At 36.5% G+C, this 13,599-nt stretch overlaps 1 protein-coding gene across 1 annotated transcript in view; it reads right to left on the bottom strand.

Moving 5' to 3' along the window:
• PLB1 (phospholipase B1) overlaps positions 1–13,599 on the bottom strand; it is a 118,036-nt gene that overhangs the window by 62,929 nt on the left and 41,508 nt on the right. The window contains exons 20-25 of the mRNA XM_039337052.1: positions 13,286–13,359; positions 11,445–11,488; positions 10,044–10,152; positions 4,202–4,253; positions 2,791–2,871; positions 493–558 (exon numbers count right to left, since the gene is read on the bottom strand). Of these exons, the coding sequence (XP_039192986.1) occupies positions 493–558; positions 2,791–2,871; positions 4,202–4,253; positions 10,044–10,152; positions 11,445–11,488; positions 13,286–13,359 (426 nt within the window). The remainder of the gene's footprint in view (positions 1–492; positions 559–2,790; positions 2,872–4,201; positions 4,254–10,043; positions 10,153–11,444; positions 11,489–13,285; positions 13,360–13,599) is intronic.

A 13,599-nucleotide genomic window follows, 5' to 3' on the forward strand; every position in this document is an offset into this window, starting at 1 on the left:
AAGTCTCCACCATTTAAGTTATGCTCTTTTCAGATCTGCTCTGAAATACTCTCTCCAAAGGTGCTCATTCACCTGCACCATTTTAATTAGCTTTGCTGCTACTTTTATGTGAGTATGTCAGTTTCTGTTTGTAAAGCCATTTAAAATGGTGGCAGTTCTCAGGAGGAGAAGCATTTCAAAAATAAGAGTCAATAATGCAAGTGAAAATGAATTGAACATATTTTTAAAAATTATGGAAATAAAGAATGCCAAAATTTCATCAGAGTTTGAGTGGGGACATACTTTTTGCAATATTTGATGACCTATGAGATCTGGGTCCCTTTAATTTTTTAAAATTATGTTTGCAGTTACAATGCAATTCCCCTGAAGTATTCTTGCAGGCAACCCTTGCAATTCATATGCTGGAAACCACTGTCTTAAAGAAATTATTGATTCCAATAATTCACCCAATCATTTTCCCTGTAGCCAGGATAGCAAAGACTCCTTTGATACCTCTTTATGGAGTACATCCAGCGCTGACTGTATATTCTTTATAAAGTACTCAGGAGAAGAATGTACCTATGAAAGAAAAGGATAACAGTGAATTTTGTGCATAAGCTGCTTGTAACTCTTCCTTAGCACATCGCTATTTATGCATGTTTGGCAATTGAGAGTTGCAATTTATATTAATGTGCACCTTTCACAAATGATATAATGGCCTTCTTTCCACAATATGTTTGACATAATCCAGTTGTTTTGAATCACCCAGATACAGTAATAGGATGAAAAGTAGTAATAAATATCAATCTGAGTATGGACCATGGCAGAGAATGGAAGCAGTTCAGCCACTCTGTGGCTATCATATTGGGACTTTAAAAAAATGGATGACCATTAGCTAGCAGAAAATTTAACTAACTATATCTCTTTGTCATCTAGCAGTCACCCACATTTTTGCAGCTCAGACATGGCAACTGTACCACATCTGTTTCCTGCCCAGCACCACCTGCCTCTCCTCTATCCTCCTTCCTCAAAGGACAAAAATCAAACCGTGAGGGAAAGAGCTAAAAAGGCTTTCCTCCATTCATTTTCACCTGACTGTTCATGTCTGATTACCTCTTGACATCCTTTCAGCAAAAGGGAAAACCAATGCTAGCTACCATGTCCCGGAAAGAGAGGAGAGGAACAAGGTACACTAGCCAGCTCCAGAAACAGACCCATTTCCATGTCATTTGTACCAATTGTGCAGCATTTTCAAAGCATGACATTGATCTTATGAGAACTACTCAAAATTTACTATGCAAGGAAACCAGGAATGGGACAGTTTGGACTGAATTTCCAGGATACCAGATCAAAATAGGATTCACTATAATATTTATGATACATATTTAGAATATAATCATTATTAGTTATTAAAATAAGATTTTTTTATTCACTTAATTTTTCTTGGCCTTTTGGCTAAGATTAAATGTATGGTAGTATTTATTCTTATTTGCTTAATTCACTTATCCTGATACTAATGCATAAAAATACTCAAACGTTAGAAGCTGAGCAAAACTTTCATGTAAATTTGTACTGCACTGCCAAACTTGCTGCACTTTGCATGCCCAAAATAGAATTAAACCTGTAACCCAAGGGAGACTGAAAGGTTGGAGAAACCAGGAGGCCTAAATAAGCATAAAATCTCTTTCCTGTAGTGTAGGAGCTCCAAAAATTACTAAAAATAATAAATTAGAAGTAGCATTTAAATGTTATCCAACTGTTCCTGTGAAACCCAATCCAGAAATGCATATCTAATGACATTCTTCAGCATGTTGATAAGAGCCCAAAGAAAGAAAGTTTATCACTTGAAGGCATTCACAAATAAGCACTTTACTGCCATCTTATCATGATTAATTATCAAAATGGAAAGTAATGTCAGTGTTTTGATCCAAGTTACACAAATGGCAGGTCTGCTAGGGATCCAAACTATCATTAAGTAAGAAAGGTACAAACCTTGCCTATTTATTATCAGCTCTGTTGACATCTGCTTTTATCAACAGAAAATTATCTATAAAATGAAGTAGCACTGATATACTAATCAGTGGAAGTTCTCAAAGATACGAAATTACAGGAGATTAAAAAACACTTTCAGGTTGAATGACCTCAAGGCCCTGCATGGGGACATGAACATGTACTTCTTTAAAATACTGATTCAGCAATGAACCACTATTACCCTCTCTAAAATGCACATGGTGCCAGGGAAGAATGGCTTGCCATTCAAGGTAGTTTTTTCACTGAGTTAGCTAGAAAGGATCTAAGAAAAGGTCAGTAGCAGGTGTTGAGTCAATCCCAATCTAATTCTTCTTGAGTAGAAGTGCAAGGTCTAAACCTCAATTTCTTATTAGGACAGATTGCATGTTCGTGATACTGTGGCAATAGAGTTGAGTTAATCTATGGTAGCTCATGAAAGCTCACGCCATTTAATAAAAGTTGGAAAAAGTACTACCAGAATGTATCTGATTTTTTTTTGCCATGTTTGCAATAGCTTGCTGCAAAATGAATGAATTGTCTCTCATTATTTCTTGTTGTCAACCTGAATGTTATTTAGGAGGCATCATATGACATGGAACATTTCTAATATTAAATGAAGTCATGTGAAGGACAGATTCTATGAACATCATATTCTTACATATGTCACTGAGCACTTGGACAATTCCTACTTGCATATCTAGAGATAAGCATTTAGATCACATACATCTTTTTAAAAAAGTGGGGGAGGAGAAAATTGGGAAAAATATATTAGGAATAACTGTAAAATATATGGAAACTTACAGAATTATTACAATAATCACAAAGGTCATTTCCTCCTATAAAAAGGGTTATGAGTTTCCAATCTTCTTGGAAATTTATTTTCTGCATTAGGAGAAAAAGGAAAAGAATAGACATAAAGAAAAAACAAAGAAAAATACTTGAATTAACATGTTAGAGTTAATAAAATAATTATTAAGGAGACTGTTTTTTTAGACCAGTATATAGTTAGGGAACCAAGGCAGCAATCTTAAATATAGTTTTAATATACTAATTAGTTATGTAAAAAGAGGAATTACTGATTTCTTTAACAGAGGCCTATTTGAAATCCAATTGCTACAAAGCACTGCTGCTCTGGTTCGTTAGGGTGCTACCAGTATTTCATTATGAAATTGGCTCTACATCACCAGACTTAAGAAGTGCATTGAATTCATTTGATGGTAATTAGTACCCAGTGTATTGCACCAACACTATAGTGCTGAAAGTTAGCTTTTCCATATGGACATGTGGAGCTTATTTTTCAGTACTATCTGTTCAATGATCAGAAGGTACAAAGCCACTAAGGGAAGCAGAGACTTCATGTATGTTTTCAAATCTAGTTAGAAACTGTGGTAGGGTTCCTGCGATCTAAGATAGGTGACCAGAAGGAGAAGCAAACGTCTCTAATTCAATTAATCTTAATTAAATGAATTAGTTTTGCATAAATTTGAACATAGATAAAAACAGATAGCTGTCTAGATAGCTAGCTAGCTAGCTAGATAGCTAGCTAGCTAGATAGATAGATAGATAGATAGATAGATAGATAGATAGATAGATAGATAGATAGATAGATAGATAATTTGAACACTTACAATAAAAATGAAAATATACTTTGTTTCTATGTACTAGAACTTTTTTTTGTATAAGAGTGAAAGTGGGGTACTTCTTGTGAGATGGCATCTAGTTGCCTCCTGTGGTTTTATTATCTTACATGATTTGCAAAAATATGTGTTGCCTGATTAACTGAGAATTCCAAAAGTTCAAGAAGCAAATTTAAATCTATTTCAGATAAATTCTCTTTCACATCAAACTCAGCCCCTGATGACTTTATGGACACATCACATAGTTTATTTGGTAACAATATGGCATTGTCTTTTTCCAGAATAATTTTTTTTGCTCCATAATCTATTTATGAGCTTAGCTTCTCCTATAGTCTGCCATTCAAGTCCAATTCTAATTAGCTTTTTGTGATCAGCCAAAGTTGGTAAGGTGTTGCTACCAAGAAGACCTTATATTGTTAAACATGATCAAATCTATTCCTTTTCTCAATGAAACAGTTAAAGATAGCAACCACTAATTAGATACAAAAGGACAGAACCTCATCTTCCCTCTGTTTGCCAACAATAAAAAGTCACAATTGCTTGTTGAAAAATTGTTCATGTCAGCAGAAACTCACAGAATCATTCTTCATCAACTTTATTAGCCTTCTGACCTGAGGTATGATGTCACTAAAAAAGAAAATAAAGAAGGCAAGCAAATATTAGGAGCAATATAGCAGTTCAGATTATCATTCTGAAAACACAAAGCAGAAATAATAATTCAAATGACATAGAACTTATTTCACAGATGAATTTTGCATGCGAACAATTCTGAGATAAATTTGCAAGCAAACAATGAAGCAATTTGGAGTGCATGAACAAGGATGAATAATGGCAAGGAGATTAATATAAATGATCCATAAAATGTTACTTCATTCAACACAGACTTACGTAACCAGATTTTGATTGAGCAACATGGTAACTGACACCTTACATGCAACGCACCTACAGACTGGCTCTCTCAGTGTACAGAGAGTTAGTCTGGTGTATAGCCCTTATGTGTTTCTACAAGCAGAATACAAAGCAATGAGTCTGCTCTTTGTTTCTACATGAGAGACTGCAACAGAATTGTGTAAAATCTCTCTGCCAAATAAAGTAGTTTTATTAAATCCCGTGGTTTGCTTGTAGTGCTATAGACAGAAGAAAAAGCGAAAAGGAAAAAGAATCCAAATGCCAGAGTAAATATGTTATGATTCAAAAGTCTGATGTGTTTCAGACAAGATTCTTTATCAATACTGTACATACTGGCTAAAACATGTTCATGGAACGTTTTTTAAAAAGAGATAGTTAATAATCCTTGCTAGGATAGCTGATATTGTAATAAAGTTTACCAGAAGCTGTCCAATATCTCTTGGCAGTTTCTCGCCAATATTATAGCTATTTCTTCCTATTACTATCATATCTATTTTATATTTACATCTTCAGCTATCTCCCCTCCCCTATCTACCCTTCAAATAAATTCTGTTAGAAATGCCAGTACTTTACATTTTTAAAAAATGCAGAACCTTCTATGTAGGTAATGCTGCAAATAATTAAAGTTGCCTTGTACTCTATTCTACATATTTACAGTATGCCTTTTGTATAAACTCTGGATCTGATCAGCATTGTGCCAACTCCTTCCAGTAACCTATTAAAAGCATACAAGCAACAACTGAGTCTGTAGCATAGTGTTTAACTGCTAAGGATACATTTTCTGGCTGAGTTTCAAAGAGAAGGCACTGAGTTTGTTAGCATCTGGAAAGCCACATGTTTCCCATTCCTAAATTAGAATACTCTATAATATATGATTGGGGAGATAGGACTCATATCCCCACCTTGTTACAAAGCTCATTGGTGGTTTTACTCATTAGGATTACCTACCAGATATGGGCTTCAAAAATCTAGCATTCCACTAGATAGCAGCAAAGAGGTACAGAAAATTCTTATTGCTACCATCTATACCTAGTTTTGGATCATATTCTATATCTCCCATTCTGATCAAAAGTTGTTGTGAAGGTAAATTGCTGGAGGCTACATACATACTTATATGCTGTCTTAGTTGTCTATGGGAAGGACAGGATATCAATGAATGAACAGATCAATCAATAAGTAATATTACAAAATGTAAGAAAATCTGCCTTAGTACAATACTTGTTATATTTTGCCACTAGCTAAAACAATTATGTTTATTTGAGACCGAATTTTTCACAAACTACATGACAATTATAGAAATTAGATTTCTCATATTTATCTGTTCATAATGTCACTTATAATTCAGCTAAAACCCACTGGTGATGCCAGTATTGTATATTATTCTAAAATTGGACAGAACTGGTTTAAGATGATGCATTCTTAACAGTTGTAGGGAGACATAAAGACCCTTCTTCATTATTTATAATTGGACAGGTCACATACAAGAAACTAAGTAATTTAATTAGTAGGCATATCAGGATATTCTAGGATAGGGAAGTGATCACTCAGTATTTTAAAGAATGAATAGGGAACAAAGTGCCCTTGTACAAAACCTAAAAAGTTTAACTATATAAGGCAAAAGCATGCTTTAAGCCAGTAAGAAATGTACCCACAGAATTATGCATTTTTTAAAGTCCTGTATCATCTCAAATACCTGCTCCTGTAGGACAGATCCAACCATCACTTCTGAAGCGTCTCCTGTACTCATCAAGCACAGAATTGGTTTTCCACAACACAGTTCTGTGATAAATGTTAGTTATCATCCCATATTCTTCAAGATGCTTACAGACCAGTGGTGGGATTCAAATATGTGAACAACCAGTTCTTTGTGTGGATGCCACTTCCCAAAGTCCATTCTGGGCCTGGGAAACAAAAAATTAGCTACCGGTTCTGCCGAACTGGTGCGAACTGGTTGAATCCCACCACTGTTACAGACTGATTGTGGCACTACCCGCAAGAGCAGAAATTAACTAAAGGAGCTATAGTTTGGACAGATTCCTGGGACCTTGCTTTCCTCAGAGAAGATCTGAAATAGAATTGTTATCTAATCAAAGATATTTTAGACATCTTTTAGACTATTAATTGTATAAACTTTGGCAACTGATTAAATTTGAATTAATTTTCAGATGAATGATGCACATGTTCTAAAGATTACCTGCTTCTTCTTATGTCCTAAGTTTAGATGTTGTGTGGTGTACTCATAAGGAAGGTTTTGTTTTCTGTTCACCACATGTTGTTGTGGTCCAATTGTAAGAGGAAATTATGGTTTTCTGTCTTGTGATAAACCCTGACAGATTATAGGCACCAATGCTCTTCTGCTTTGACATCCTCATTTTTGCCTCACTAGAGATTAAAAAGCTTTACTGCCTCTTTTAAACATACCATGGTTTTGGAATTAATGTTTATTTCAATTTGAACTGAATTCTGACCTTCCCACTAGCTTTCAGCCAGCAGATCTTGGTTTTAGAGCTATTCTAAAGAACTGGTCATTTTGATATTTCCAACATGCTTAAATAGCATAAAGGAAGGCCTATTTACAATAGATCTATATCCTGGACATTTCTAATCACCTTTTTCTGGAGATAAGGTAAGGTAAAAGAAATGATAGACTCCAGGTCTCACTATGGCTCAGTTCTAAAGTATGAAATCCATGTTCCCCTCCAGAACTGAATCAGCAAGCACCATAATACACCTTCTGTTTAATCAAATCCTCTTCTAAAATGGCACTAGATAACTGGAAGTTGAAATATAAGTATTAAAATAGCTAATTACACTTGGGTTTGAAATTTATTGTTAAATTAATCAGGAGTAACTTGAGAACTGATTCATCTCATCAGCTAAAAATCTTTTGATCGAGCAGTATGGCAGCACTGCTCCCTCAGTTCCTTAACCCTGAGTTTTTAAAGTTTGCTGTTTTTTTCCTTTTTTCACCCACATACTTCCAATCTGGCTAAAACAACTCAGAGAGTCTCTGGTGTCATGGAATAAAAAGATAGAAGAAACAGAATTACATGTTGTAAAGGTACTATGAATGGAACTATGTTATGTTTATCTACAGAAATAGTAAATCAAATTTAAAAAGTGGAAATCTAAAGCTCTTTGCTGAAATAAACTGGCACTAAGCAAATAGCAATAGCAATAACATTTAGACTTATGTACTTCTTCACAGTGCTTTACAGCCCTCTCTAAGCAGTGTACAGAGTCAGCCTATTGCCCCCAACAATTTGGGTCCTCATTTTACCGACCTCGGAAGGATGGAAGGCTGAGTCAACCTTGAGCTGGTAGACTCGAATTGCCAAAATGCTGGCAGTCAGCAGTCAGCAAAATTAGCCTGCAATACTGCATTCTAACCACTGCATCACCACAGCTCTTAGATTTCATAGAGCATTTCCACACATTTAGTAGTTTCCTTGCATTGGTTTTGTATCACTGCACAAGTGATTCCCTGCCACATGACTGGCTAATCAAATGCCTAGAAATAATAGTAGAAACATCTGAAGCTTTGTGCAAAGATCAATGGCACAATGGAAGACACAATTGCTGGTCAATGGTGATGGACTTATAGAGGTTAATATCAAAAGAGAAATCTTTCAAGGAGACTGACTATCACCATTACTATTTGTCATTGTGTGTATATTATGTGTATATGTAAATGTGTAAGATATTGCAATGGAGTTGGACTAAACAAATGTTCCACTTTCACCATTAACAGGAGAAAAATAGTCAAAATCAAAGGAATCATGATACCCTATGGAAATAACATCAAGAATCTGGATGAAGAAAATCACTACAAATATCTGGACATCCTTCAGGATGACAACATCAAGCAAATGAATATGTCATGAGAGTGAAGAACTTAAAATCCAAAATTAGTGAAGGAAATACTATCAAGGCAATTAACACTGGGGCAATTCCAGTCATTATATACTTAGCTAGAATAGCAGACTGCATTCAAGCAGAACTAAAAGCCCTGGATAGGAAAACCAGGAAAATAATGATAATGAATCATGCTCTTCATCCACACAGCAATGATAAAAGACTCTACTTACCAAGCAAAGTAGTTCTGTGTGGAATGTTGCAAGTGCATCAGAGGGTTGAAAAAGAAAAAAAGGGCATTGGAAGAATACCTGAAGGATAGTGAAGAAGATGCACTAAGCTAGTATGCCAGGAATGCTTACTGAGTATTGGAGAGGCTAAATTGATTAAGTCTAGAAACGTAACAAATCCTTGGGAAGGGCTCAATTGTTGTTCAGTCATTAAGTTGTATCCAACTCTTTATGACCCCATGGACCACAGCACACTAGGCCCCTGTTATCCATTGTCTCCTGAAGTTAAGGATCCAACAGGTGGGGTGGGAAAATGCCAAAGCCAGTCTAAACATCTGCCTGTTATGCAATCAACCATAACAATAATAATATGCCACCTGATTCCCAGCAATTCTGGGCAATTCTTTGGCTCTTATGAGGTTTTTGGAACTACTTCTACTGTCCAAACTGGGGCTGATGGGATAAAAAAAAAAATAACAAAATCAGCACAGTGCCAGCATATCAATTTTGGATGTTCCTATGCTGTCATGATAAGCATACAGAGGAGGCTGACCTTGTGTCATGATGGCACAAAGCTGCTTTTGTGAAACAGACCCATTTGAACATACCACCAAGGCTGTCCAATATAGATGCCACTGAGAAGGACAAAAGTCACTTTAGCTAATGAAACCATTCTAATGCCACAGATCAGGGCAAGTCCAAGTAAAATGCAGGGCAAGAAGAAATGGGCCCAGAACCATTACTGTGCTAGAAATATATATCTTTGGAACCCAGGTCTTTTGAAAGAATGGTGGGGTGGATTCAAAAGAAATGGGGCTGCCACAAAGAAGAGGGAGTCAAGCTATTCTCCAAAGCACCTGAGGGCAGGACAAGAAGCAACGAGTGGAAACTAATCAAGGAGAGAAGCAACCTAGAACTAAGGAGAAACTTCCTGACAGTTAGAACAATTAACCAGTGGAACAACCTGCCTCCAAAGCTGTGAATGCTCCAACACTGGAAGTTTTTAAGAAGAGATTGGACAGCCATTTGTCTGAGCAGGGGCTTGGACTAGATGACCTCCAAGGTACCTTCCAACATTATTATTATTATTATTATTATTATTATTATTATTAATGATTTGCCCTGGCAGAAAAATTACAGTGATATATTAGAGCCAATTGTAACATTAAAAAAGTGAAGTAACTAAGACTATCCTTTCCCGAGTTGTGAACTTGACACTCACTAACCTACCCCAACTCTTCAAAAATGTATTATTTAATAAAATAATAAAGTAATAAAAACAAAGTTCTAATAAAAACAAAGCTCTATCTCTGCTTATTCAGTTGTTATTAAAATAGTACTTTTGGTATTAAATTAATAAATTACTCTCATACATAAGACACACAAACAGACCGATCCTCCCAACACAGTCCTAGTCCCTTACTCAGATTTAGCTCCTGCCACAGCCTGGTTCAAGTGAGATTTGCGACAGCTCTCCTTTCCTTTGCCAATGGAAAAGCCCACCAGAGAAGGATTGAACTTACGAATAATGTCTAGGAAAGAATGAAAGGCAAATGTATGTATTATTTTTTTCACTTGGATACAACAACAACAAATACCCCCAAAACTAGAATAGAATAGAATAGAATAGAATAGAATAGAATAGAATAGAATAGAATAGAATAGAATAGAATAGAATAGAATTGGAAGGGACCTTAGAGGTCTTTTAGTCCAGTCCCCTGCTCAAGCAGGAGAACCTATACCATTTCAGATAACAGACTGTCTAGTCACTTTCTCAGTTGCTGTGGGGCATGCTGCTGTCTAACCAAATATTGGAGAGAGGGAGGGAGGAGTGGAGAGAAGGAGAAAAAAGTATAGTGTAGTAAAGACTATAGCCTAAGTGAATAGAAGAGGTAGAGGAAGTTGGAAAGAAAGATAAGCATACAAATCAGTTATTAGTTCTTTTTGGGGACAGGAGAATGTTCAAGGGGGTTCAAGTGAAAACCAGAGGGCCAAGAATTCCAATAACTTCCAAGAATGGGAAGAAGGGCCCCATCTGGCTATAGATGGCAACTTCTCCACAGGTGGGGTGGGGTGGGGTGAGGTGGAGGAACATGGTTGCTGGCAGAGAAGCCTTGGTTTTGAGGAAAGAAACTGGGCAAAAGTACCTGAGAAGTTCTTCCTCCAACAGAGAAGCATTAGGTATTTTGGCTGAGTTTGAGAAGATGAAGCCATACTGAGCACGCTACAATAATTCCCAGTCCTTTCCTTACTTTTCACTTTCTTTCTTGTCAAGCCCAAAAATGGGGAGGGAGAAGGAAAGAAATGGAGGGAAGCAGGAGGGATAGATAACCTCTGGGAAGGAGACTTGGGAGGAAACCTTATATCAGGACTGCATTGTTTAGCCTTTATATAGTAAAGAATACCTGCTGTGTTTCTGTCTCTGTTGCCATCTTTGCAAAGAAATGCATCTCCTGTTCAGAAACTGTGGACACTATTACAGTGTGTTATGGTGACAGGTTGCAATCACTTTAAAAGAAATGCTACTGGTCTAACATGTTCCTGGAAGCCTAAGTGGCATTGGTCATTAGGGGTACCTTTTTGCAGGTTTCTCTGGAATAATCATATAGAACCTACTAAGAACCTACAAAATGATAAATGCAAACATGATACCAAATTAGAGCATTAGGTTCAGCACCTTTCTGCCTCCTATATCCTACTGATCCTGGATCCTGGAATCCAAAGTGGTTTCATCTGACAACTTGCTAAACATTTTCTGAAGTCTGCTCCCTAAATTATGAAGGAGTTTTGCAAATACACCAACCTCTAGGAAAGAGATACTTACTTGCTAACGTTGTGACTGTTGCTATGTTTTCATTTCCACCAACGCTGCAGAATTGGGATGGGATAAGGAAAACAAGGAAAAAGAAAGCAAACAAGAAGGATTTATTTGGAATCAGTCTGGTGATATTTCAAACATTTAACAATATCTATTTATTTGAACTGTGAATTCTGACCTGAGACTCACTCTACACCACTAATCTATCTAAGGCACTTCTTGATTCTTGGCTCCAGATTAATTCAGCTTCAGCAAAGCTACAGCATCAGATGCTTTCAGCCAGCATTTTCCCAGGGTCTGAAGACCCAGAGGCTGTTTAGTTTTCTGTTTTCTGTTGCTGCCTACCTAGGATGTCCATCCAAATAAAATGGAAGGTGTCTGTCAGGCACAATAGAAGGCTGCTGGGAGTTTGGAACTCATCAACCTGCTATATGGGACATGATTAAAAATCTGGCATCTTTAAGTAAGTAATATCTGTTTCTCTTAAAAGCTCTATGTAATTGCTTCATTTATCTGTGTATCTACTATGCCAAGATGAAAAAAGGTACCACTTTTAAAGATCATCCAGGTCAAAAGCTTGAAGTGTTCTACAGAAGAGTAGGGAGTTGAGCAGGACTGTTTTCCATGATTACTTTTGATTTTTGAGTATATTATACATCTGTCTTTGAATAATTCTGCATTTTGCTAGCTTAAATATCCTTTTTTTTTATTTCACCCCAGTAGGTTGCTACATTTGATTCCCATCTTTGATATCAGCCTTAAGACTTTGGTACTCATGAGAAAACAGGTGGGAGAGGAAAGCAGAAGGGGAAAACAGTTCTTCCACTTTCCTCCTCCTTTTCACCTGGTCCCCTAAATATTGATTCAATCTAAAATTATATTTCCTGTGATATAAAATGCACTAAACCTTTTTGTTTTTAAAGGCAAACTAGACAACCCATGATCCCTTGGGTCGTTATTTCAGATATATATCCTAACCTAAACATAGGAATGGAATGATCACAGGTGGGCAAAAAACTAAGTTCTGACTTCTTGTTGGTTTCCCCATTGAATTTCCTTGTGGGAAGCTGGTAAGGAGCATCAGAAATCTTCCTTCCTTTTCCTTTCCTTCTCCACAGGCAGGTACATGACTGCTGCTGGGTGAGTGGGTGGGAGCGAGGGATTTGCAAATGGCCAAAAGCTGCCCTGGATTGTTGAAAATTAGGATCATGTGACTGCAGCAATGCAGCAGTGTTGAAGCACCCACAATTTTTTCAAATTTCATTCCCTTGGAAATAATGAGTCCCAGCATTCTGTAACTTAGCACATTTGTGGTACCTTGATTGAAAGGTTTTGCCCTATAATGCAACGTTCTGTTCAGTTAAAAGTTACAGACCCAGGAAGTTTAGTAGTATATAGATTACAGTAAGGCAAATCACCCAAATAAGCTCGTATGAAGCTTGATCATAAGGCTCCTTTATGCAGTGGAATAGAAATAGCAGCTGGAGAGATCCAAGGGACATAAAGGGTAAACTTTTCAACAGCCTTGCTAAGTTGTATATTAAAAACTAGTATCTATCTTACAATTTCAATTTATAATTCATAGCAACTTTTCTGAGTAGAACTAATCTGTCTTTAAGCATTTGTCTGCTATTGCCAGTAGATCTATGCTGACCTATTACAGTACTATGGAACACTACTAAATTGTTACTGAAGAGATTGATTCAAATTGTAAGCAAAACAACTTGAAGATTACTCCAGAACAGAATAGAAACATATTTCTGATAGTTCGTATGAGCATATGACCATGAAAACAGAACAGATTGCAGATTTTGGATAATCAAAAATATTTAGGTTAGAGCACTCACCTCCATGAAAGACCTCGATATTCCGTTAACACATCAATAATATTGTTTGGCAAAGCTCCCGCTCCATTTGCTGCCTGATAGCCAAGAAAACAAATAGAATTAATGATTAATGATAATGCTGACTTGGTATGATCCCCAGAAAACATCCACAGCCTTTGCTCTTAAGAAGTCTGAAAGTATTGTGCCTCTTCAGGATGGGAAGAAGCAGAATGAAAAACAAAGAATTATTAGTTAAATAAAATATGTGAAGAGATGCTTATGAATCAAACAAATCAGAAATAAATGGCATTCCATTCTCAAGAATACTGATTGCA

Source organism: Crotalus tigris, unplaced genomic scaffold, assembly GCF_016545835.1.
Source record: "Crotalus tigris isolate CLP2741 ecotype Arizona unplaced genomic scaffold, ASM1654583v1 scf7180000017668.6805642782:7212621, whole genome shotgun sequence".
Taxonomy (NCBI): Eukaryota; Metazoa; Chordata; class Lepidosauria; order Squamata; family Viperidae; genus Crotalus; species Crotalus tigris.